A 22,669-nucleotide genomic window follows, 5' to 3' on the forward strand; every position below is an offset into this window, starting at 1 on the left:
ACTCCAAACGGCATCACTAAAAACTCGTAATGCCCATACCGGGTCCTGAAAGCAGTCTTGTGGACATCAGCATCTTTTACTTTCAGGTGATGATACCCTGATCGAATATCTATCTTAGAAAATACAGTAGCTCCCTGCAATTGATCAAACAAATCTTCTATTCTAGGCAATGGATACTTATTCTTGATCGTTACTTTATTTAACTCACGGTAATCGATACAAAGCCTCATGCTCCCATCTTTCTTTTTCACAAATAGTACCGGTGCTCCCCAAGGCGAGAAACTAGGGCGAATAAATTCCTTGTCTAGAAGCTCCTGTATCTGCTGCTTGAGCTCTAACATCTCAGCTGGAGCTAATCTGTATGGTGCCTTAGAGATTGGCACTGTGCCTGGCATGAGTTCGATGGCAAACTCCACCTCTCTATTCGGTGGAAGGCCTGCGACGTCATCTGGAAAGACTTCTGGAAAATCTCTTACTACTGGCACCTCTGATATAGATGGAGTGGGTACGTCAGGTGCTGAGACAATACTGGCCAAGAAAGCCTGGCACCCTTTGGAAATCAATCTCCTCGCCTGCATGCAAGAAATCATGCGAGGAAAACTCCTCCATCTAGCTGGCTCGAATAGAAACTGCTCCATGCCCACTGGTCTGACCAACACCGACCTCTTCTGAAAATCAATAAGAACTTTGTTCTTTGTCAACCAGTCTATTCCTAAAATGATATCAAACTCTGGCATTGGCAATATGATCAAATCTGCATATACCAGGTGACCATGCATTTCCAAATCAATGTCTCTAACCACACTGGTAGCTAATAGCTCTTCCCCTGATGGAACTATCACCGAAAATTTTACGTCTAGGCCAATGGACTTGAGATCCAAATGATTATCAAAGGTCTCCGATATAAAGGAGTGAGTGGCTCCTGAATCTATCAGTGCAGTTGTGACTAATCTCTTTATGAAAATATTTTCTGAGAGATGTTAACACCACACCAAACTTATATCCCAAAATTCTATCATTAACATTAAGCATAGTTGAAATCAATATATTTCCATTAACTTGAAATTTTTACTAACACTCTAATAATCTCAAGTAAAATTTCCACATGCAAGGCAAATAATACCAAGCTTAAATAGAAATGATTACCGGTCAGTAGTGTAGTGTCTGGGTTCGCCTCTTGTGCATGCATGGCAAATACCCTCTCTTGGGTCGGTTGCTTCCACTGAGGACACTGCTTCAGCATGTGGTCCGTAGATCCACATTTAAAACATTTACCTGACCCATACAGACACGGTCCTGGATGATGTCGGTTGCACTTGGGACATCCCGGAATATTGGCGGGCTTCTGTGGCGCCCCCTGCTGTTGAATAGGACCCTTGCCTCTAGGTGGTACTTGGTAAGGTTTCTTTCCAGGCTGCCCCTGAAAAGGTTTCTTGTGCTGAGGTCGCTGATACGGATGCTGCGACTGCGGTGGTGCCTGGTAGGGCCTCTTTCCCAACCTGTCAGTGTCAATGTCTCGCTGGTCTTGCTCCGCTGCCAGAGCTCCAGAAACGGCAGCTGTATATGTAGTAGGGCCAGTTACCCTCACATCACGGCGCAAGACTGGCCGCAAACCACCCATGAAATGCCTCAGTTTTGCTCGGGCATCATTAGCTATGAGTGGCACAAAGTAGCAACCCTGCTCAAACTTTCTCACAAATTCAGCCACACTACTATCTCCCTGTCGTAGCGTCATGAATTCTGTAGTCAAACGAGCCTGTACCTCCTCAGTGAAGTACTTAGCGAAGAACATCTCTTTGAATCTATCCCAAGACAACATCGGCAAATTAACTGCCACCGATGCACTGTCCCACCATCGTCTTGCATCCCCTGCTAGGAGAAAAATGGCACATCGGACTCGATCCACATCCTGCAATTCCATATACTCAAATATCACCTCTATAGACTTAACCCACTCTTCCGCCACCATAGGATTCGTAGTCCCTGAGAACTTCTGAGGATTCATCTTCTGAAATCTTTCATACACTGCTTCCGGTTGGGACCTTGGTCCTGTACCTCCTGCTGCTGGAGCCTGGTTCCCCGCAACCTGTGCGAAGAACTGTGTCATAGCTGCAAGCATCTGTGCCTGCATATCTGGAGGTGGAGGAGGAGGAGTGGCTCTTTCCCCATCACGAGACTCTCGGTCCTCATCCCTAGCTCCACGGGCAATCAAACGTCTAGGAGCCATACTGTTCTAAAATTCCCCAATACGTAAATCCAACATGCATATGAACATGATATCAATAACATAAAATGTACGTAACTGAACTTTAAAAATATGGACATGCTGAAATCATACTTAATGCATACTACATAACATAAATCTTTGAAAACTTAAAACTTACAGACTTGAGGTGTGACCTTATGAGCTTCTTGCGACTGGCAGTAGGCATAACCCTTTACAAGAACAACGCTCTGATACCAACTGTAACATACCGTACTTTTTACCATTCACAATTTGCGGAAAATTAAAAATTTTCTTAAACATAAAATTCATACAGTCGTTACTTATCATTCAACATAATAATATTTAAAATCAACATCTCATACTCAAATTTTCCAACAAAGTACTTATTCCAAATTATCTCACAATCAACATAAAAACATAATATTTTAAAGTTTTCATAAAACATAAACATAGTGGTCCTCGGGTTTAGCCTTCCGCTCAGTCCAAGCCTGCCCCTTGGTCACCACCTCCTGTCTCCTCATCAACATACTCACCTGCATCGATCAAGTCTAGTGAGTCTAAAGATTCAACACGTATAAACTGGGAATAACGAGTACTACATAATAAAATCGCATACAACTTCAAAATAGATCGTACATACTTCAAACTTGAACTTTGCATAATAAACTTAAACTTTCATAAACTTGCTCTTTGCATAAACTTTGAACATATTTGCATACATAATAAGACATGCCATCACATAAACTTTTCTTTAACATGCTTTCATACTTCAACATACTTAACTTCATCATTTTGTGTAGATGATGTTTCAAAGCAAGTGACCCATAACATAATAAATATCTGATCAGACAAACCACAGTACTGGGCTGACAGAGACGTATCCACTGCCACATACATAAGATCCCCGTTCATAATTTAACGGGCTGGTTGGTCCCCGTTCATAATTTAACGCTTTCCAACCACGATCTAACCCGTTCATAATTTAACGGGGTAGAGAGGTCCTCGGCCACGTTCACCGACTTCCAAACCCATTCACTTTTTGGTCACAAGACATTTAGCATACCTCAAAAACTTCAAATATTTTCTTTGCACGTCATACATACTTACTTGGCGCTGAGGGATTTGTTGGATGTCAATCGTGTCGTTGCTGCAACATACTAACATGAATTCATAAGCTTAACGTATACAACTTAAACGTAAAAGTCATGCTTAATCTCAAGCTAAATAAATTCTTCTATAATTTCTCACCACTTGACCTTGTAAAACATCAATGTTAAATCATAGCATAAAACCTCAAACCAAACCTCAAGTGATAAAATATTTATCCCAAAAACTGAAGCTACACGGACCCCGTACCCAGGTCAGGCCCCGGGTCCGTGTAGGTACTGCCTCATATGTGTCATGTAAAAGAAGGGGCACGGACCCCGTCCCTAAGTCCGTGTAGGGGTCCGTGTCTGTGCGTTTAAATATGTGTCGAAGAAATGATAAGGCACGAACCCCGTGCTAACCTCCGTCTCCGGGTCCGTGTCCGTCTGCCCAACGAATTATTTGATGAAAATTTTATGACATGTCTATTCTCCCAATTAACACATAATGCATCAAGATTCAACACTATGAGACCATTCTAGGACACCATAACAATGAACTAAACTTTTATAATCACCCTACAATTTATAAGACCCAAAAATACTGTCATTTATATTAAAGTTTATTTCTTACGACTTCTTAATAATTCAAGCTCTTAACGACATGAATCGAAACCTCAAAAATACTCTAAACATCATTACTAACTTTCTTATATGCAGCAATGATCACCCATCGATCCCCAACAAAGCCTGCAACATAAAAACTTCAAGAACACATTAAAATTCATAACTTTCTTGAAACACGATTTGAGCAGTCATACGAAAAACATCATAACTCACTCGTTTTTAATCCAAATAACTCAAATTTTATATCAAATCGAACGTATCAAAAAGATCTACGTTTTTTTAGTTGAAAGTTTTCTCAAAATATGTACCAAAAAATTGCAGTTTTCGAAAGAACATCAAAACAGAAATTTTCGGATCTAATTTGAGCAGTCATACTAAAAACACCATAATTCACTCGTTTTTAATCTAAATAACTCGAATTTTATATCAAATCTAACGTATCGAAAAGATCTACGTTTTTGTAGCTGAAAGTTTTCTCAAAATATGTACCGAAAAATTTCAGTTTTCGAAAGAACATCAAAACAGGAATTTTCGGATCTAATTTGTTCAAAACATATTCAATACATTTCTTGCTCAAACTTCTACATCATATATACATTTTTATGCTTAAAAACAACTCAACACATAATATGACATGATCGATGCAGCAAGAACAGATTATACGTGCCTTTTGATATTTAAAAATACCGTAACGACGATGCCGAAGCGGAGACGATACGGAAGACGATCCGGGACGAACTTGGCTCAGTTTTCTTCAAAGAAAACTTACTAAATATATGTTGGAAATTTCAGAAAATATCAGCTCGATGAAGGGGAAAGGGAAGAGGAGGAAAAGGGAGAGAAGAATTGATAGATAGGAGTTTTAAAAACATTTCATTCCTATAGTCAAAAGAGACAATATATGAAATGTGTTTTATGTGTATATGATGTACGTGTGTGAGTGTATATATATATAATTGAATATATGAGTGAGTGATATGGAGATTATTGGTACAAGAGTTTAAAAAAAAATTCTCTTCTCCTTTAGTCAAATAAAATAATAGAATTGTGTGGGTGTGTGTGTATATATGACATGCGTGTATATGTGTGTGTAAATGTGTGAGTGTGTGTGTGAGTCAAAGTGTGTGTTTTAGATATATATATATATATATATATATATATATATATATATATATATATATATATATATATATATATATAGACACACATATACACATATAAACAATTGTAACATGTGTATATTAGTGAATCAATTAAGGCTATTTAACATGAATAAAATATATTTAAAATATTTAACATACTAATTTAAAATAAAACTCATATTAACCTTACTATAAATTTTTAATTTAAATAAGATGCACAAATGCTACAAATTCTAAAATTTTAAAATCAATTAATCATTTAAATAATTTAATTAGACTCTTAAATTTCTAAAATTAATTAAATTATTTAAAATACTTCATCCTTATCTTAAATAATATACTGCATAAAAATTTACTAAAAATCGTCCCGGTCTCCTTCCCTCGATCTCGTCTCGAATAATCGCCTGAAACATAAAACTCAAGAAAACATTTTAACGTAAATTAAATAAACATAAATAATTAAAATAATAAATTTCATAAATTAAATAAATGCATGGATTTTACGTATACTGATTTTTGGCTTTACATAGACTTTCTTGTATCAATACATCCGGCAAAATCTGAATCTGAATATCCAATCACTTCTAGATGATCGGATCTTCGATAAGTAAGCATATGATCTTTTGTTCCTTGCAAGTACCTCAATACTTTCTTTGCTGCTTTCCAGTGTTCTAAACCTGGATTAATCTGAAAACGACCAAGCATTCCAACAGCAAAACTGATGTCTGGCCTCGTACAAGTTTGTGCATACATCAAGCTCCCAACAATGGATGCATAAGGAATGTCATTCATTTGTTTGCGTTCCAATTCATTCTTTGGACATTGCATAAGACCAAATTTATCTCCTTTCTGAATTGTAACTATACTTGATGAGCATTTTTCCATCTTAAATCTCTCCAGAACTTTGTTAATGTATGCTTTTTGAGACAACACTAGCATTTCTTGTGATCTATCTCGAAATATTTCAATTCCGGTCACATAGGTTGCTTCACCTATATTTTTCATTTCAAATTTCGTAGAGAGAAATTTCTTGGTTTCATATAATAAACCAAGATCATTCGTTGCAAGCAAGATATCATCAACATACAGAATAAGAAAAATAAACTTGCTCCCACTGATTTTCAGATATATACACCGATCAACAGTGTTTTCCTTGAATCCAAAAGAAGTGATGGTATCATTGAACTTAAAATACCATTGGCGAGAAGCTTGTTTAAGTCCGTATATTGATTTCTTAAGTTTACACACCATGTGTTCCTTTCCATCTATGGAAAAACCTTCAGGTTGATCCATATAAACTTCTTCCTCCAAATTCCCATTCAAAAAGGCGGTTTTCACATCCATTTGGTGAAGCTCTAAGTCATAATGAGCCACCAAAGCCATTATAATTCTAAAAGAATCTTTCTTAGAGACGGGTGAAAATATCTCTTTGTAGTCAATACCACTTTTCTGAGTGAATCCTTTGGCGACAAGTCTAGCCTTGTATCTTTCAATATTTCCATTAGAGTCGTATTTAGTCTTAAAAACCCATTTACATCCGACTTTCTTACGATCTTCTGGTAATTCAACAAGATCTCAGACTTCATTATGAGCCATTGATTCCAACTCTTCTTTCATGGAATCTAACCATTTATTAGAATTAGTGCCCTTTATGGCTTGTGAAAAAGAAACTGGATCATCATCGATTCCTATTTCGAATTCATGTTCTTGAAGATAAACCACATAATCATCAGAAATAGCAGGCCTTTTTTGTCTTTCAGACCTTCTTAATGCCATTTCATGTGTTTCATCCACGACAGGTTCATTGATAATGATTTCATTTATAGGAGTTTGATCATTTACATGTCCTTGCAAGTTGTTTATGGGTTCAACAACTGTAGGAACAACAATATGAGAAAAAGTCTTAGGTAAATGAATATTTACCCTTACTTCTTCAATGTCCACTTTACGTGGCTCTTTACTCCCACTAATGTCATCATTTTCAATAAACCTAGCATTTCCAGATTCAACAATTCTTGTACTATGGTTAGGACAATAAAATCTATATCCTTTCGATTTTTCTGGATAACCAATGAAAAAACCACTGATTGTTCTTGCATCCAGTTTCTTTTCATGTGGATTATAAATTCTTATTTCTGCTGGGCAACCCCAAACATGCAGGTGCCTTAAACTAGGTTTCCTACTAGTCCATAACTCAAAAGGAGTTTTAGGAACTGCCTTACTAGGAACCCTATTCAATAAATACGCAGAAGTTTTTAACGCATGCATCCACAAGGACATGGGTAATGATGATTTACTCATCATACTCCTAACCATTTCTAATAAAGTACGGTTACGCCTTTCTGCTACACCATTTTGTTGTGGTGTACTTGGCATAGTGTATTGAGCACAAATTCCATGTTTCTCAAGGAATTTAGCAAACAGACCTGGACATTGTCTTGATTCATCATATTTTCCATAATACTCACCGCCTCTATTAGATCGAACAATTTTCACTTTTCTATCTAATTGTCTTTCAACCTCGTTTATAAATACCTCTAAGGCATTTACTGGCTGAGATTTTTCATGTAATAGATAGACATAACCATAACGTGAAAAGTCATCAATAAAGGTGATGAAATATATTTCCTTTCCTATAGATGAAATATCAAAAGGCCCACAGATATCAGTGTGTATTATTTCAAGGAGTTGTGTGCTTCTTGTGGCTCCTTTCTTTGTGTGTTTTGTTTGTTTTCCTTTAATACAATCCACACAAATGCCAAGATCGGTAAAATCCAAATCTTGTAGGATTTCATTCTTTATCAATCTCTCTAATCTTTCTTTGGAGATATGCCCCAAACGTTTATGCCACAAGTTAGCAGACCTTTCATTTACTAAACCACGTTTAGTTCCAATATTATGATGCAAGGTTAAAAGAGTCTCAGCAAAGAGATTATCAAGCCTAAATTTATATAATCCATCACTGATAATACCAGAACCAATGAAAAGATTTTGTTTGAACAAACTGAAACATCCATTTCCAAATTTAAAACAATAACCAACAGAATCAAGTCTTGACAAGGAAACTAATTGCGAGAAACAGTAGGTACATAAAGAGTTTCAAACAAATCTAAATGATTCCCAATATCTAGAATTAAACAATAGGTTCCAGTGGCTTCAACCGGAGCTTTGACTCGATTTCCCATATAAACATACTTTTCATTTGGATTTGTGATTCGGGTCGTAAGGAATCCCTGCATCGAATTTGAAACATGAGCGGTACAGCCAGAATCAAGCCACCATGTGTTATTAGGAACTTCAACTAAATTTGATTCAAAACATACGAAAGCATGAAACATACCTTTCTTTTCGAACCACACCTTACGTTTCAGGCAATCTTTCTGAAAGTGTCCTTGTTTTCCACAAAAGCGACACTTAAGATTGTTGTGTTCCTTTTCCTGGATTTGGGCAGATGACTCATTCACCTTATGTAGTCTTTGTTTGCCATTTCCATGATTTTTTCCAGCTTTCTTTCTAGCTCCTTGATTGGTTACGAGATGAATAGAATGAGTTCCTTGATTCATAAGTCTTGTTTCCTCTTGAACTAGCATACTGTGAAGTTCATTCACATTCCATTTGTCTTTCATGGTGTTATAGTTCATTTGGAATGGACCATACTCAGATGGTAATGAGTTTATGATAAACTGAACCAGGAAATTCTCATCCACATTCATTCCCAAGGATTTAAGTCTTGCTGCAATGTTCGTCATTTCAATAACATGCTCATGCATGATACGAGAACCATCAAACTTCATAGTGGTTAAAGTAGCCATTAACGTCCCAGCAAGAGACTTATCAGCAGTTTGGGAACGTTCTCCCACAAATTTCATAAATTCCTTGGCACTGTCAGTATGAGGAAGAGCAGACTTGATGTTGTTTGCCACACTCATTCGCATAAGCATTAAGCTCAGTCTATTTGATCTTTCCCAAGCTTCAAGAATGATCTTTTCATCATCACTACTAATATCAGTAATAACAGCAGGTTTCTCAACTTGAAGTGACAAATCAAGACCCAAAACACCAAGGTGAAATTGGATTTGTTCGCACAAATCAGAGAAGTCGAGACCATTAAACATGGAGATAGACGAAGCATGCGATTGAAGTGAAACAGGAACAGATACTGCAAGAATAATATAATGATCATGTGTTAAATGCTTTGAGTACAACGTAATTACAGATTCAGTATCGATAAATATTAATTTATATTGATGTTCACCTTTGGGTAATACAACAATATATAAACATTATGATGCTTGATAGTTTACTGTAATTTGGTAATCAAGATATTTAAGGAAAATTATTTTGTTATCTTTGGATATACAAAATATCTAGCATAATATGTTTATTACCACATTTTATATTCATAAATAATAAGAACAAATTATCAAACTTTGGGTGATCCGTAAATGTCTTATAGTTATGAATTTTTTAATTACCCACAACTCTAGTTTTATTTTCAAGCATCACATACTTACAGGTAATTAAAGTTTGATTATATAATTTAGAACTTATTAACCTTATGGTAAGATCACTTTAGTGATTAACAAACCAACATGAAATAAATTCAAATTATATAACTTGAGCAACGACCAAATATGCATGAAAAGGTCTTTGATTTGCCATCATATTTTCAGTAATATAGACAACATAAACATAGACAACATAAACAACTGGCAGCAAATATATTTGACAAATATATATAATCATTAACACAAAAAATGATTCTCTTTGCAGCGGAATATAATATCATTTGAATTTTGAGTTCATAATATAAACGAATGGAAAATCATAAGTTCTTAAACCATGTTCTGATACCACATGTAAAATTTAACATGATTCATGACAAATTATAATTCAAACACATATAATTTGGCATATATATAGATCTTAGAACTTCATAATAATCACATTCCATTAGTTACAAAATTATTAATTATTAACCTTTGTTTGCCATGATTCCTTCTGCTGCACAATTGAAGAAATGGTTTCCCTCTCTTTCCTAATTTTCAGTCACAGAGCTTCCTACTTTTTTCGTGATAGACTTGGTATCTGTGCTCCTCTCTTATAGGGAGAGAGAGGACCGTTTCACGTAAATCGGAAAAACAAATTGACACGTTCTATCAACGTGTGTTAGTAGTATAAAACTACTTTGACCAATTCAACTTCCACTCTTCCAGTGAGTTGAAAAGAAGGTCCTAGAATATCTTTTTCATTCATATAAATAATAAGCATTATTTATTAAACAATAAATTAGATATTAAAATATTAATTAAATATCTAATAATAATGTGGCATGTGGGCCACAAAACTAACAAAACAAGCCCATTATGCCCAATAACACGAACGTAAAATGCTTTGTTTTGGTACTTTTTCAAAAATATTACTCGAACCCTAAAAAAATCCTTCGTTTTGCTAAAAATCGACTACCGGTTTACAATATGGCTCGACGTGTAAAAGTATCACATATGTCCCATTTTCGAAAATTGCATATCAATTATATCATATATTAAATAACTAAAAATATTTATTTAATAAAACATTTTTCCTCAAACTATCCCCGCGGGTCTCCGTTCCTCGTTCGAGCGTAAAGTACTACTAAAAGCCCAAGCAAATGCAATCTAGTAACTCATGAAATAAAAATATATAATCAAGTCATAATTGTGTATTTGATGCATTCTAAATAATAACTCAAACGTTTTAATAAAATCCTAAATCTGCATGCAGTCAGATTAAGTCGTTCGAATTTCTAGACATTACAATTATCGTGCACCATAGGAGCAATTGGAAAAATATCATTAAGATGACTTGGAGGTACAACAGTTGTTAACCTACCTCGTTCGAGACTAACCAATTTAATCATGCTCCATGCTCATATTAGATAAGAATAATAAATTAGTTAAAAAGATATATGTTGTATTAAATAGTGAAAATACATTATTTATACTTGCAGGATATATAAAAATCCAAATATTGTAGACTTTCATATACATGTTACACTGTAAAGCTCGAGGTATAAGAATGTTAAAACTTTGCTTCCCCAACTATAATATTTTACACGATCAGTATCACTCAGCAGTTGCAAAAACATGATTCTAGCCGACTCTCCTTGATAATCTGGGAACAATATTTCTTCAGTGATCATCAATGCAACACAGTGGATATATTTAACGATATCTACTTCCTAACTATTATCATTAATAAGAGTAGATATGCAGTGATCGTGTAGTACAATCATAGTCAAATGACAACCTTTAAAATGTGATGATAATGACTTAAATCCCAACAAGTCGAGACATATATATCGTCATTGTCCAACTGTATGTGAAACATCTATTCCAGTCACTTGGTCACCATCAATTGTTAGACCCCAAATTATCAAAACATCTTGTAACGTGACAATTGCTTCACCAGATATAAAATTAAATGTGTGTTTATCGCGACGCCATCGTTCAACAAGACCAGTAATTAAATGATTATCAAACATTCGAAAGCCACATTGTAAAATCTCATAAAACCCCATATGACTTAAATATGCACGGACACGATTGTGTAAATAATTCCCAACATAGCATTTAAACCAGATTGTCTGTTCGTTTAATTCTTACGATATCATTATCAGTTTTTTCTAAAACTGTTGATGAGATATGTGTCTCTTGTAAGTAGAGGACACTGATTCTTTTGGGCCTCGATTTCCTGCCATTTTGAAATAAATTATAAAAAAAAAAGTAAATTAAAACAAAAATTCTAATAATAAATATAAAAATTAAAATTAAAAAGCTATTAAGAATAAATTTAAAATAATAATATAATACTTAATGTATACATACAATAAAAATAAATTCAATCTTCACTTTTCAAATCCACAAATACATGTTTTTTCCGTTTGAATATCACTCATCGTATACGAGTATTGAATAGGATGTTGTGCTTTATATACAAAAAAAAAAATAAGAGGAAGCTCGAATAATTAAAGTCCACAAACTTTCAATTTTTAACACGTGAAGCTGCAACGTCTTGGCAATTAGACAATTTAATTCAATTAAAATCTATATTCTCATCGGCTTACCCGTTGCTGAAAGTGGCTCCAGGTCACCACTCAGTGAAGTTGACCCGGAACTACGGCGTGTTCGAATTCTGATTGCTAGCTTGAAGGCGACCGTAGAGTACCGCATGGGGAAGACAAGAATTAGTCTTTGACTGTGACGACGACCACATTGTGACTCGAAATTGAAATATGCAAAGTAAAGCCCAAATCCCACTCTATTTTCGCTGTCTACTAGCTAGTGGCATGTTCAAGATTGCTAGATCAAGCACACGATCGAGGCGAGACAACTCTCTCTAAGAAACTCGACAAAATAGCATCCACTTCCAACTAGAATGGACTTTGCAGCCTACAAATTGTAGGGTCCGTCACTACTTCATCAGCCACTAAGTGGACATCGATTGTTAAAGGAATATGGGAAGAAAAGTTATAAATGGACAAAAAGAATGCTTTAATAAGGTTTAAATCCCAAAGTTTCAGTATGCCCCTCTCATGGCGATAGAAAATGACCGCTTAATGTGATGTTTTACATTGAGATATTATCTTTAACTGCAGATTTATCGATTATCATTAATCAAAATATATAGTGTTTATATTTGTCTCTACATAATTTTTTTTTAAAAATAATATTATTATCATTGAATTTATATAATGGCATTGCATGGGGATGGATGCTTCAAAATAATCACTACCATAAATTATAATGGCAAGTGGGGATGCTTCAATTGCACTTTAAAATGAAGAGAAAAAATTGTGTGAGACGGTTTCACGAGTCGTATTTTGTGATAATGATCTTTTATTTGCGTCATCCATAAAAAAATATTATTTTTTATGCTAAGAGTATTCCTTTTTATTGTGAATATCGGTAAGGTTGACTCGTCTCACAGATAACTCGTATACTACGTTGACGGTATTTTTACGAACTCACGTTTTTTCTGAAAATTAACATACTTTATAAGCCACAAATAATTCGGACATGCCATTGAATCATAAACCAAAAATATTGTCACACTGATCTTTATTTGTAAGAAAAGCCAATCATATTTATATTCAATAAAATTCATAGGCGACAAAATAAAATATTTATCCAGTAAATATGACTATCTATGAGAGTTTCTTTTATGATATACTAGTATTAAACTCGTGCTATGCACGAGATGATATTATTAAAAATTACTGAAAAATGAATAGATATTTAAATTGAAAAAATAATATAATTATAAAACTATTTTTCGCTAATTTTAAAAAAATTTATTAAATACAACGCATGTCGATTAATTTTTTTGGCTAATAATCAGTATCATATATCAAAATTTTAGATTGTGTTAGCTTATGGCAATGACATGATATTTAATGTAGTTTATGTTTCCAACAGAGATTAGTTTCAATTTAAATAAAAAATAAAAGAACATATAATACATAAATTATATTTGAATTAAATAAAAATAAATTAAATTCAAATTTGAAGTAAATGAATTGATATAATCAATGCAAACAATAATTGAAGCTATCATTTTTACGGTACATATATTTCAATATTTATGATATATATTTTCATTTTTAGAAATGATATTTTGCCAGAAAATTATTATTTTTAGCAAAAACTCTACTTTTATATATCTATAGTTCTATACTATTTATTAAGGATGAGCACCTTATAAAAAATGTCAAGGGGGACATCATCTTTTTTTTCCAGTTTTATCCTTACAGTTGTAGTAATATTACACTTTTGTTTTTGTTTTTTTTTATTTCAACAAATACTTTTATTTTTATTTTAATCATTCAGATATCAATTTAGTCTCTCCATAATTTGTCAATTTTCACTTTGTTCCATTGAAAATGATAAAAAAAATTGTATACAACACGTGTGCAGAGTAACTAAGTAAAAATTAACATTGTATAATTCTTATGATCCTCGTTCCACGAACTTCGCCATCTAAACTTTATCAAGAATCTTTTCCTTTTCCTCTATCCATAAAGGCAATGCAACTTTTTGGAGAAAGATCAAATCTTTTCACAAAATTGATCCTAATCCGGTAATCCCATCTAATCGAACCAACCCATAAGGCTCCACAATCTGCCGAAACAGAACGTCTACCCTCTCTACAAGTTTCTATCTCCTAAAAATCTGAAAACTTGTGAAGAAATATCTATCTGAAGTCAATGGCGAAAAGCGAGGAGCTGCCAATCCCCATTTTCAGTTCTCTTGAACCTGTTTATGGAACCGGGTCACAGCTAGAAGAGGCTGAACTCCGATTTGCAAGATTGAAATCCAAATTCGTCGAGTTTTTCGGCCACCCCCCTGATATTTACGCTCGATCTCCAGGTTATGTGTATTCACATACGAACTAAAGATTTGTAATCCATCTATATTGGTTTTGTTTTTCCTTTTTGAATGTTCTTTTTGTGTGTGTGTGTGTAGGGAGAGTGAATTTGATTGGGGAGCACATAGATTATGAAGGATATTCGGTTTTGCCAATGGCTATCAGGCAGGATACCATCGTGGCAATACGCAAGTGTGATGACAGTGGAGCCGAAAAAGTGCTAAAGATCGCTAATGTGAATAGTGACAAGTATCATATGTGCACATACCCCGCTGATCCTGATCAGGTGTGATGAGATTTAGCTCAGTGTGTGTGTGTACGCGTGCGCGCGTGCCGGATCTTGAATGTGAGTGGTGAGAGATACACCGCGTACTTGCTTCGTTGATCTTGATGTTCAGCACAATTTGGCTTAGTCCTAATGTGTGCATGTGTGTCTCACGGGATTTTTGGTTGTTTTTGAATCATTATATTGCTTACCTGTGGCCAAGTATGGGTCTTTTTGAAATGTGATTTTGCGTAAGCTGATCTGGTTGATTGCTGGCTTGTATTTTAATTAAGTGGCATTTGGAATTGGATCTTTAGTTGATTTCGTTTGTAAATTTTGAGGTTTAAAATGGAATTTTCTGCTGCAAAATTCTTCTCAATTGAATTGTGTTCTATTGGATTAATCTTGGCATGGATTGTGTGACAACTGAAGATAAAAACAATTAGGATGGTTTCGGTTTTTGAATATTACAGAGGCCAAAGTTATGGAAGCTTCAAAGAAAGTGAGAGAGGTTAAAATTAACTTGTAATAACTTGAATGATCAGGAAATCTTTACATCTTAACCAAGATTTCACATTTCAGTAATTTGTATACACTCTAATTTGGGTAGTAGAACTATTTCTATGTTCCATTGAATGAAGACGTTTTTTTGGCAGGAAATTGACCTGAAGAATCACAGATGGGGTCACTATTTTATTTGTGGGTAAGGTGCTTTTTATACTTCTTAAACTGGTGTACACTATTTTCCATTGGTCCTATGCCCCATGGCTCCGGGGAAAATCATATTAAGGCGTGGTACTCATCCAGTTGTAGGATCAAAACTTCCTTGCTATTATATTGTTTGAATGATACTTAAAATAATTCCAAATTTTACGTCCTATTCTTTTTATGTTCTTTTCTTTTTTCAGGTATAAAGGTTTCTATGACTTCGCAAAATCGAAAGGTTTTGATGTTGGTGCGACATCGGGACTTGAGGTTGTGGTTGATGGCATCGTCCCTACGGGTAGTTTTATCCACTTTAATGAACATTTGCATTAAGTTTGACCTGTTAATATTGATGAAACTATTCATTAATTCCATTATTTTATATTTTAGATTAGATTAGATGTTTTTTTCTCATGTAGGATCTGGTTTATCGAGTTCTGCTGCTTTTGTTTGCTCATCTACAATAGCAATAATGGCTGTATTTGGCGCAAACTTTGCTAAGGTATCTTACCATATAAGTGCTTTAGTTTTTAAGCCATACATTAGTCCTATCCAAGGTGCTGTATCACTTTAAGTCCATATGTTGGTTTCTATCCTTTCTTGTTTTTGTTCTCTAGCTTGCAGGTGGTGAGCAGCGATTAGTCAATAATAGTTTGCTGTTTTCATGCATGAATTGATCATCAGTATCTGTAACACTGTTTTTTAAAATTTCAAATTCCAGAAAGAACTTGCTCAACTTACTTGTGAGTGCGAAAGACACATTGGCACTCAATCTGGTGGAATGGACCAGGTACTTATCGCATTTGAAGAGTACTCCTTTATTATTTGTTGTGTGTCCTTAAAAAAGCTATTACTTTAAAAAAATACTGTGGTTATTTTTTAAGTGAATTTCGGCATTCTCATTCAAGATTAGCTCGTCTTTTACGTACAATGATTCTCTCATTGTCCTGGCGAATATATTTGGATTATCTCCATTACTCATCGCTTACAAGAGATTCATCGGTCAACTGGACAGGCAATCTCTGTGATGGCTCAATCTGGTTTCGCAGCGCTTATTGATTTCAACCCTATTCGTGCTACTGAGGTGCAGCTCCCTGTGGGTGGAACATTTGTCATAGCTCATTCATTGGCTGAATCTCAGAAAGCGGTTACTGCTGCAACTAATTACAACAACAGGGTTGTCGAATGCCGTTTAGCTTCTGTGAGTTCTTTTTAACTTCTGGTTTTCCTTAATTTTGCACATTTGAGAATGCTTAAATGTTTCATTAATAATTGATTGTACCATACAATTTTTTTAAGTTACTTATTCGTGGGCATTTGTGAATGCTTAAATATCTCATTAATATTTGATTGTATCTCATAAAAATTTTCAATTCCTTATTCTTAGGCATTTGAAAATGCTTAAATGTCTCATTAATTATTGATTGTATATCAAATTTTTTTTCGAATGTCAATAATTTCTTTGAGTTCAAAATGCTTTTCGACTGTCGTAACCTTTTGAGTTCAAAATGGTTTATTGAACAGTTTTGTTTCTTTTCCTCCCAATCTCTTGGAGTACCTTAATTGTTTGAATGTTTCCAGATTGTCTTAGGCATAAAGCTAGGACTGAAGCCGGAGGAGGCTATAGCGAAAATCAGGACACTTTCAGATGTTGAAGGTCTGTGCGTGACATTTGCGGGCACGCATGGATCTTCTGATCCAGTTATTGCTGTCAAGGTATCTATTCATCATCTAAACTTACTGAAAGAAAATCTTGTCGCTGGATCCAAATATACTTGGTTATTGCACTGCCATAATCGTGCTTTCTGGGAATCATTCAGTGTTTTTTACCGAATCCAATTGCCTGTCTAGTGCCTTGATTTGAATTTTTAGTTTCTTGTGGGCATCTTGCATATTTTGTTCTTTGGGGTTGATGGTTGGTCTCATCCGCAGGAACTATTGAAAGAAGAACCTTATAGTGCTGAAGATATTGAGAACATTACAAATGAAAAGCTGCAAACTATATTTACCAATTCCCCTTCCTCCTTGGATGTGCTGAGAGCTGCCAAGCATTTTAAGTTGTACCAGGTAAATTTGCAGTGTATTACTCTTCTTATTGTCCGATTCTGATGGTAGTTACTAGTGATTGTTTCATCAACAGTCTGTTTCATATTTTACTTATTTTCTTAGTACTCAGCCTTGGTGTTTCTCATTGTTTCAATTCTCTGTCCCTGTCGACTATGTCTTCCTAACCACTAGAAGCTCAATTTACATTTTCGTTTTGTGTTGATATGCCACGTTTTCCAATACTTTTTGGCTCAACTGAAATAATTTTTCAGAGGGCTGCGCACGTTTACTCTGAAGCCAAACGTGTATATGCTTTCAAAGATACTGTATCCTCAAAGTCTAGGTGAGTTGAGAGTGCTATATAATACTGTTTTCTTTATGAATGCCTTTTTTTCTTTTTGTATTTTCAGTTCTGATTAGTGTTTATTTAATGACAGCGAGGAAGAAATGCTAAAAAAGCTCGGGGACCTGATGAATGAAAGCCATCATAGCTGCAGCGTGTATTATGAATGCAGGTAAGAATGATAGTATTATGGTTACATTTACTCATTCCTAGGTGTTTTTTCCCTCACCTTGTACAGTCTTCAGCTGCCCTGAATTGGAAGAGCTTGTGAAGATTAGTCGGGATAATGGTGCTCTGGGGGCGAGACTTACGGGAGCCGGATGGGGTGGTTGTGCTGTTGCGCTAGTGAAGGAGAACATTGTTCCACAGTTTATCCTTAACTTGAAGGTTAGTGTCTCTCTCCCTCCTTTTGAATGTGGCAAAATCCCTTCATATGGCCATTGAACATCAATGCATACGGTTTTTAATTTGTCAGGACCAATTTTATCAATCAAGAATTGATAAAGGGGTGATTAACAACAGCGATCTTGGCCTTTACGTTTTTGCATCCAAGCCATCGAGCGGTGCTGCAATTATCAAATTTTAGTAGCTGTGCTGCCTGATAAATCATCTGTGCTCATGGTTGATTGAATCGTTCATCCACTGCTTACTGATGATGGATCGCTTTCTATATATTTTTTGGCTGGAAGAATAAAGATGCAGTATGTGTACCCTCGAAAAATTGCCCTTTTATTGAGGGGGATTGTGCTGTGAAATGAATGGATTGAAACTTGAATAGAGTTTGATTTCCATACCGTATAACTACTAGATCGTACGTAACTTTATGTGTGGATCCTGCGTAAAATTCTGATACCGTTACATCGTATGGCTGGCTTGAACATCGAAGAGAAGCAGCAGCAGAAGTAATTGCAAGCTTAATTACAGCACAAATATGAAATTTACAAAACATAAGGATAAGTCCAGTATAAAGCCAAAGACTACAATGATTAAAAAATAGCCAAGCTTAGATATGTTAGCAATAAACGATGGAAATTAGCTTAGAACGAACAATTTCTTTCTGTTGGAGCTTGTATCTCTCTTACTCGGATTTCATTTCGAATCCCCCTGATGTTGTAGAAACAAATTGGAGTTACAAAAGAATCCTTACAAGCCAACCGGACTCCTATGGATCGGGGGTACAAATAAAACTAAAATCCCAAAACGATAAACTGGGATATATCATAATATTTGCTTCATCTCCTGGGATGACAGTTGTATTTCAAAAGAATGCATGAACAAGAAACTGTCAGCCTACTCTCTGTGGTTCTTGGTTACTTAACCCAAAACCACCACTCATTTCTCTGCTGTCATCTTCATCATCCACATAGATGATAACTTCTTCATCGTCATCGAAATCCTGATCATCATAATCTATGTCATCCTCATCGTCATTCATATCCGAACCTAAAGATTGAAACTCCGGTGGTGGTGGACAATCCTTCGTTTCAGCCTGATCTCTCTTCATCACAAGGTGTCTGATGATCCTCTCATCTCTGTCAAGCATGCTTTTAAAGTCGTTGATCAATTGGGCTTCCAGCTCGAAGTTCATAAGGATATAATGGGCACGTTTTGCTTTCTGTATTTTGTATGCCAGTTTACGCATACCCCAGTCACTGAATCTCCACACCCTGCCCTTCTTTTCATTCAAGAATTCTGCTCAAGTGTTACACAAAAAGAAAGAACATCTGAGGCCAGAGAAAACGATATAATTATTTCGTTGCATGATGATGTAATAGAGCATTTGAAAAAATAAGACTTAGAAAGCACGATGAGGACAAGAAATCTGAAAGATAAAGGATAAGGTCAAATCAAAACCATCAAGAATGTAATCCAGGGCCGCACAAGTCAGGGTAGTTCACAAGTGAGATGTTTTACACATTGGACATGTAAGAGCTGGCAATTTCCAGAAGTACAACAAATTTCTAACACCCAGTGATCGAAGAAAAAGAAAGTGGAAAGCAAAAATACCTTGAACCTTAATGTTGACATTCTCAACTTCTTCCTCATGTTTCTCATGAATAAGATACACCACTTCATAGTGACGCACTGCCCAAAAGTAGAATGCGAATTATCATGTCAAGCCCAAAGAACAATCAATATCAAATGTTACAAGTTAATCTCGATGAACATAAGAAAAACTAGAACTCTGAATCCATATATCTTCTGCATGAGACCTAAGTCCTAACCAAAACCCAAAACATACTTCTCCAACGTAGAAAAAGGTATTGACAAAACTGGAGGCAAGGAAAGTCTACTTCGTAGCGGAAAACACATTACTTTGATACCATTAAAATATTTCAAGAATCAGACCAATCTTCCTCATTCCTCGTTACATAATGATTGACAAAGAAAATGGGTTGTCATTACCATAAATGTCATTTTTAAATATGTAAAAAAATGCTACCACATAAGGAACTTTCTTCCCTCCCAACCCGATCATCAACACAATAACCGATCACTAATTAAACATGGAATGTAGGGAAAAGTAGGAGATGCTTCTTACTTTGACCTACTCCCGTGTCGCTTTCAAGCTCCAGGTTCAGAAATTCAAAGAGTTCACCTGCAAATCAAAATCTGGTCTGATCGCTTCACTTACCATTTATCCATTAAAGGTTCTCGTTTTCCACTTAACAGATATTGTTAGTCCAAACAGAAAAGAAGATGAAAAAGAACGACCTATAGCACTCACGCTCTTCTACATCGGCAAACTCTGGCATAAGCCGACCATCCTCCTCAATCTTTCTCTGCCAAAATAATCAACATCTCTCAGCCAAGTCCAATAGGAGGAAAATGGAAAAAGAAAAAAAAATTACTAAATATTTTTTGCAACATAATAAGATCATCAGCACTTAAGACAATCCTACAATTATAATAACAAAGGGAAAACGAGCTAAAATCTTAAATTTCCACGTTCTCCTCAACTTTTTCAATCAGCGAAAAGTTTCCAACTTTATCAATTGATCCAAGATAGTTTCATATATCTAAACCACCTGCAGTGTGGTACCATATTTACATTCAAAATCACAAACCCATATCAAAAGCTCTTGGTATTAAACATAACTCAAAGCACAAGTAAACTCAAGACCAGAAGCACCCAAATTTAAAAAGACACTAAAATATAAATGCTTGGGTAACAATAACGTAAACCTTCTTGCAACATACACAAATTCAGTGTTCGTTATTCTCTAAAACAGCACAAGTAAAATAAATACACAGTGACTACGTGTGCATAAAAATAAAAGCATAAAAACTGACCTCTTTCAGGAGTACAGCTTCAGGAAAAGGCCCCGTGGCTTCATCAGGATTTGAAGCAAAGCTATGGCCATCAATTTTTTTCCTCTTATTAATGTTTTTATTCTCTTTCTTGGCAGCCTGCAACAGTAGTTGAGTGGCCCCTGAGCCTCAAACCCTGCGAAAAGAATGGAAAAAAGCAAGACGGGGAAGAATGCTTTCGTCCATCGGCAGGCACCCATATGCGATTCTTGCCGCTGAGCGCGAATTGAGGAGGGTTTAGTGCCATGGAATCGAATTTTCCAGCAGTACTTCGTTGAGCTAGATAAGGGAAGGTTTATGGGATTTTCAAAAGGGCAAAAGGTCTTTCTGGTAACTTGCGACTGTTAATCATATCTTGCATATTTACGTTTGCATATGTTAATTGTGATTTTAACTTCAATAAAAATTTGTGGTTTCACGGATGGTATTTTATGAAACAAATTTTTTATTTAGGTCATAACAAGAGACCTATTCGTTAGCTTTTGGGATATTTGTTTTTCAAACTAAATGATTTTTTAACACTTTGTTTAATCAAAATCTAAAATATCATTTTTAATCAATAATTTATTATGATATTTCAAGTTAAATAATAATTATTATATATAATTAAAATAATGTTAGATATGCATTTAGTGTATATCTTGATTTACATTTTTTATTAATTATTAATTACAAAACTTTCTTTGACTGATAAGATATTTATTTCTTTTTATAGGTAGTTTTGTATTTAATAAGGAATTATGTAAGTTAATATAAGTCAAGATGTATTATATAAAATGTATATCTAACATTTTGTATACTAGTAATGAATTTAATGACTAATAATATGATTGATAAAGAAAATGTATTGTGATAATTATATTATGTTTGTTGTGATTTAAAAGTAATGTTAAGAGAGGTTCCCACTTTTCTTTGATCCGTCTTAAAATCGTATAATGATATTTATAACAAAGCAAAAATTTATGTGAGACGGTTTCACGGGTCGTATTTATGAGATGAATCTCTTATTTGGGTCATCTATAAAAAAATATTACTTTTATGCTAAGTATATTACTTTTTATTGTGAATATCTATAGTGTTGACCATCTCACAGATAAAGATTCGTGAGATCGTCTAACAAGAGACATACTCTTACAACAATTATATAATGAGATTTTATTATTATATCTTATATTTTGTTATAAACTCATTAGATTTTATATTAAATTTATTATGAGATTTTGATAAATGAATTTTTGTATCAATTTTTTTTTTTTGTATTATAAAGATTGTTGTAGAAATTTAGTTGTATGGGTACCATGACTCGATTTTTTAAATTGGAATAAAGTAATACTTATGTACATTTTGACCAAAATACCCTCAAATTTTGCTCGTGTTCTCACCCACCTACTGCACACAATATTAAGAACACTCCTACTGCACACAAAATCACAGACAACGTTAACTGATTGATCTTTGACGAGCTTTTCTCATTCACAGCGAAGAGATCGGAAAGATACTCGCGAAGCCCTT

The 22,669-nt window shown here is 34.8% G+C and overlaps 2 protein-coding genes across 2 annotated transcripts; one reads left to right on the forward strand and one right to left on the reverse strand.

Annotated features, from left to right (window-relative positions):
- The first annotated feature begins 14,073 nt into the window (after positions 1 to 14,073).
- LOC140830800 (galactokinase-like) lies at positions 14,074 to 18,636 on the forward strand. The gene is made up of 13 exons (XM_073194285.1): positions 14,074 to 14,488; positions 14,585 to 14,772; positions 15,408 to 15,454; positions 15,660 to 15,754; positions 15,876 to 15,958; positions 16,178 to 16,246; positions 16,472 to 16,657; positions 17,038 to 17,172; positions 17,389 to 17,523; positions 17,775 to 17,845; positions 17,940 to 18,017; positions 18,091 to 18,232; positions 18,321 to 18,636. Exons 1-13 carry the CDS (start codon positions 14,326 to 14,328, stop codon positions 18,429 to 18,431), a joined length of 1,503 nt encoding a protein of 500 aa, XP_073050386.1. The 5' UTR covers positions 14,074 to 14,325; the 3' UTR covers positions 18,432 to 18,636.
- A 219-nt stretch (positions 18,637 to 18,855) lies between these two features.
- LOC140830801 (protein REGULATOR OF FATTY ACID COMPOSITION 3, chloroplastic) lies at positions 18,856 to 21,496 on the reverse strand. Its single transcript, XM_073194286.1, has 5 exons — positions 21,140 to 21,496; positions 20,574 to 20,628; positions 20,388 to 20,444; positions 19,853 to 19,930; positions 18,856 to 19,537 (listed from the first exon to the last, which is right to left on the reverse strand). The coding sequence occupies exons 2-5, from the start codon at positions 20,599 to 20,601 to the stop codon at positions 19,131 to 19,133; spliced, it is 570 nt and encodes a 189-aa protein (XP_073050387.1). The 5' UTR covers positions 20,602 to 20,628; positions 21,140 to 21,496; the 3' UTR covers positions 18,856 to 19,130.
- Positions 21,497 to 22,669: the final 1,173 nt, after the last annotated feature.

This window comes from Primulina eburnea, chromosome 4, assembly GCF_022965805.1.
Source record: "Primulina eburnea isolate SZY01 chromosome 4, ASM2296580v1, whole genome shotgun sequence".
In the NCBI taxonomy this organism is placed as follows: Eukaryota; Viridiplantae; Streptophyta; class Magnoliopsida; order Lamiales; family Gesneriaceae; genus Primulina; species Primulina eburnea.

What these genes read in the sequence shown, in the direction of transcription:
- LOC140830801 (XM_073194286.1), bottom strand. Translation starts at nt 20,601, where the DNA reads ATGCCAGAGTTTGCCGATGTAGAAGAGC. An exon ending in GTTTGCCGATGTAGAAGAGC is followed by an intron (nt 20,445 to 20,573) that starts GTGAGTGCTATA and finishes TTTGATTTGCAG; the next exon opens with GTGAACTCTTTGAATTTCTG. An exon ending in CGACACGGGAGTAGGTCAAA is followed by an intron (nt 19,931 to 20,387) that starts GTAAGAAGCATC and finishes ACTTTTGGGCAG; the next exon opens with TGCGTCACTATGAAGTGGTG.
- LOC140830800 (XM_073194285.1), top strand. Translation starts at nt 14,326, where the DNA reads ATGGCGAAAAGCGAGGAGCTGCCAATCCCCATTTTCAGTTCTCTTGAA. An exon ending in ACCCCGCTGATCCTGATCAG is followed by an intron (nt 14,773 to 15,407) that starts GTGTGATGAGAT and finishes TTTTTTTGGCAG; the next exon opens with GAAATTGACCTGAAGAATCA. An exon ending in AATCTGGTGGAATGGACCAG is followed by an intron (nt 16,247 to 16,471) that starts GTACTTATCGCA and finishes TCAACTGGACAG; the next exon opens with GCAATCTCTGTGATGGCTCA.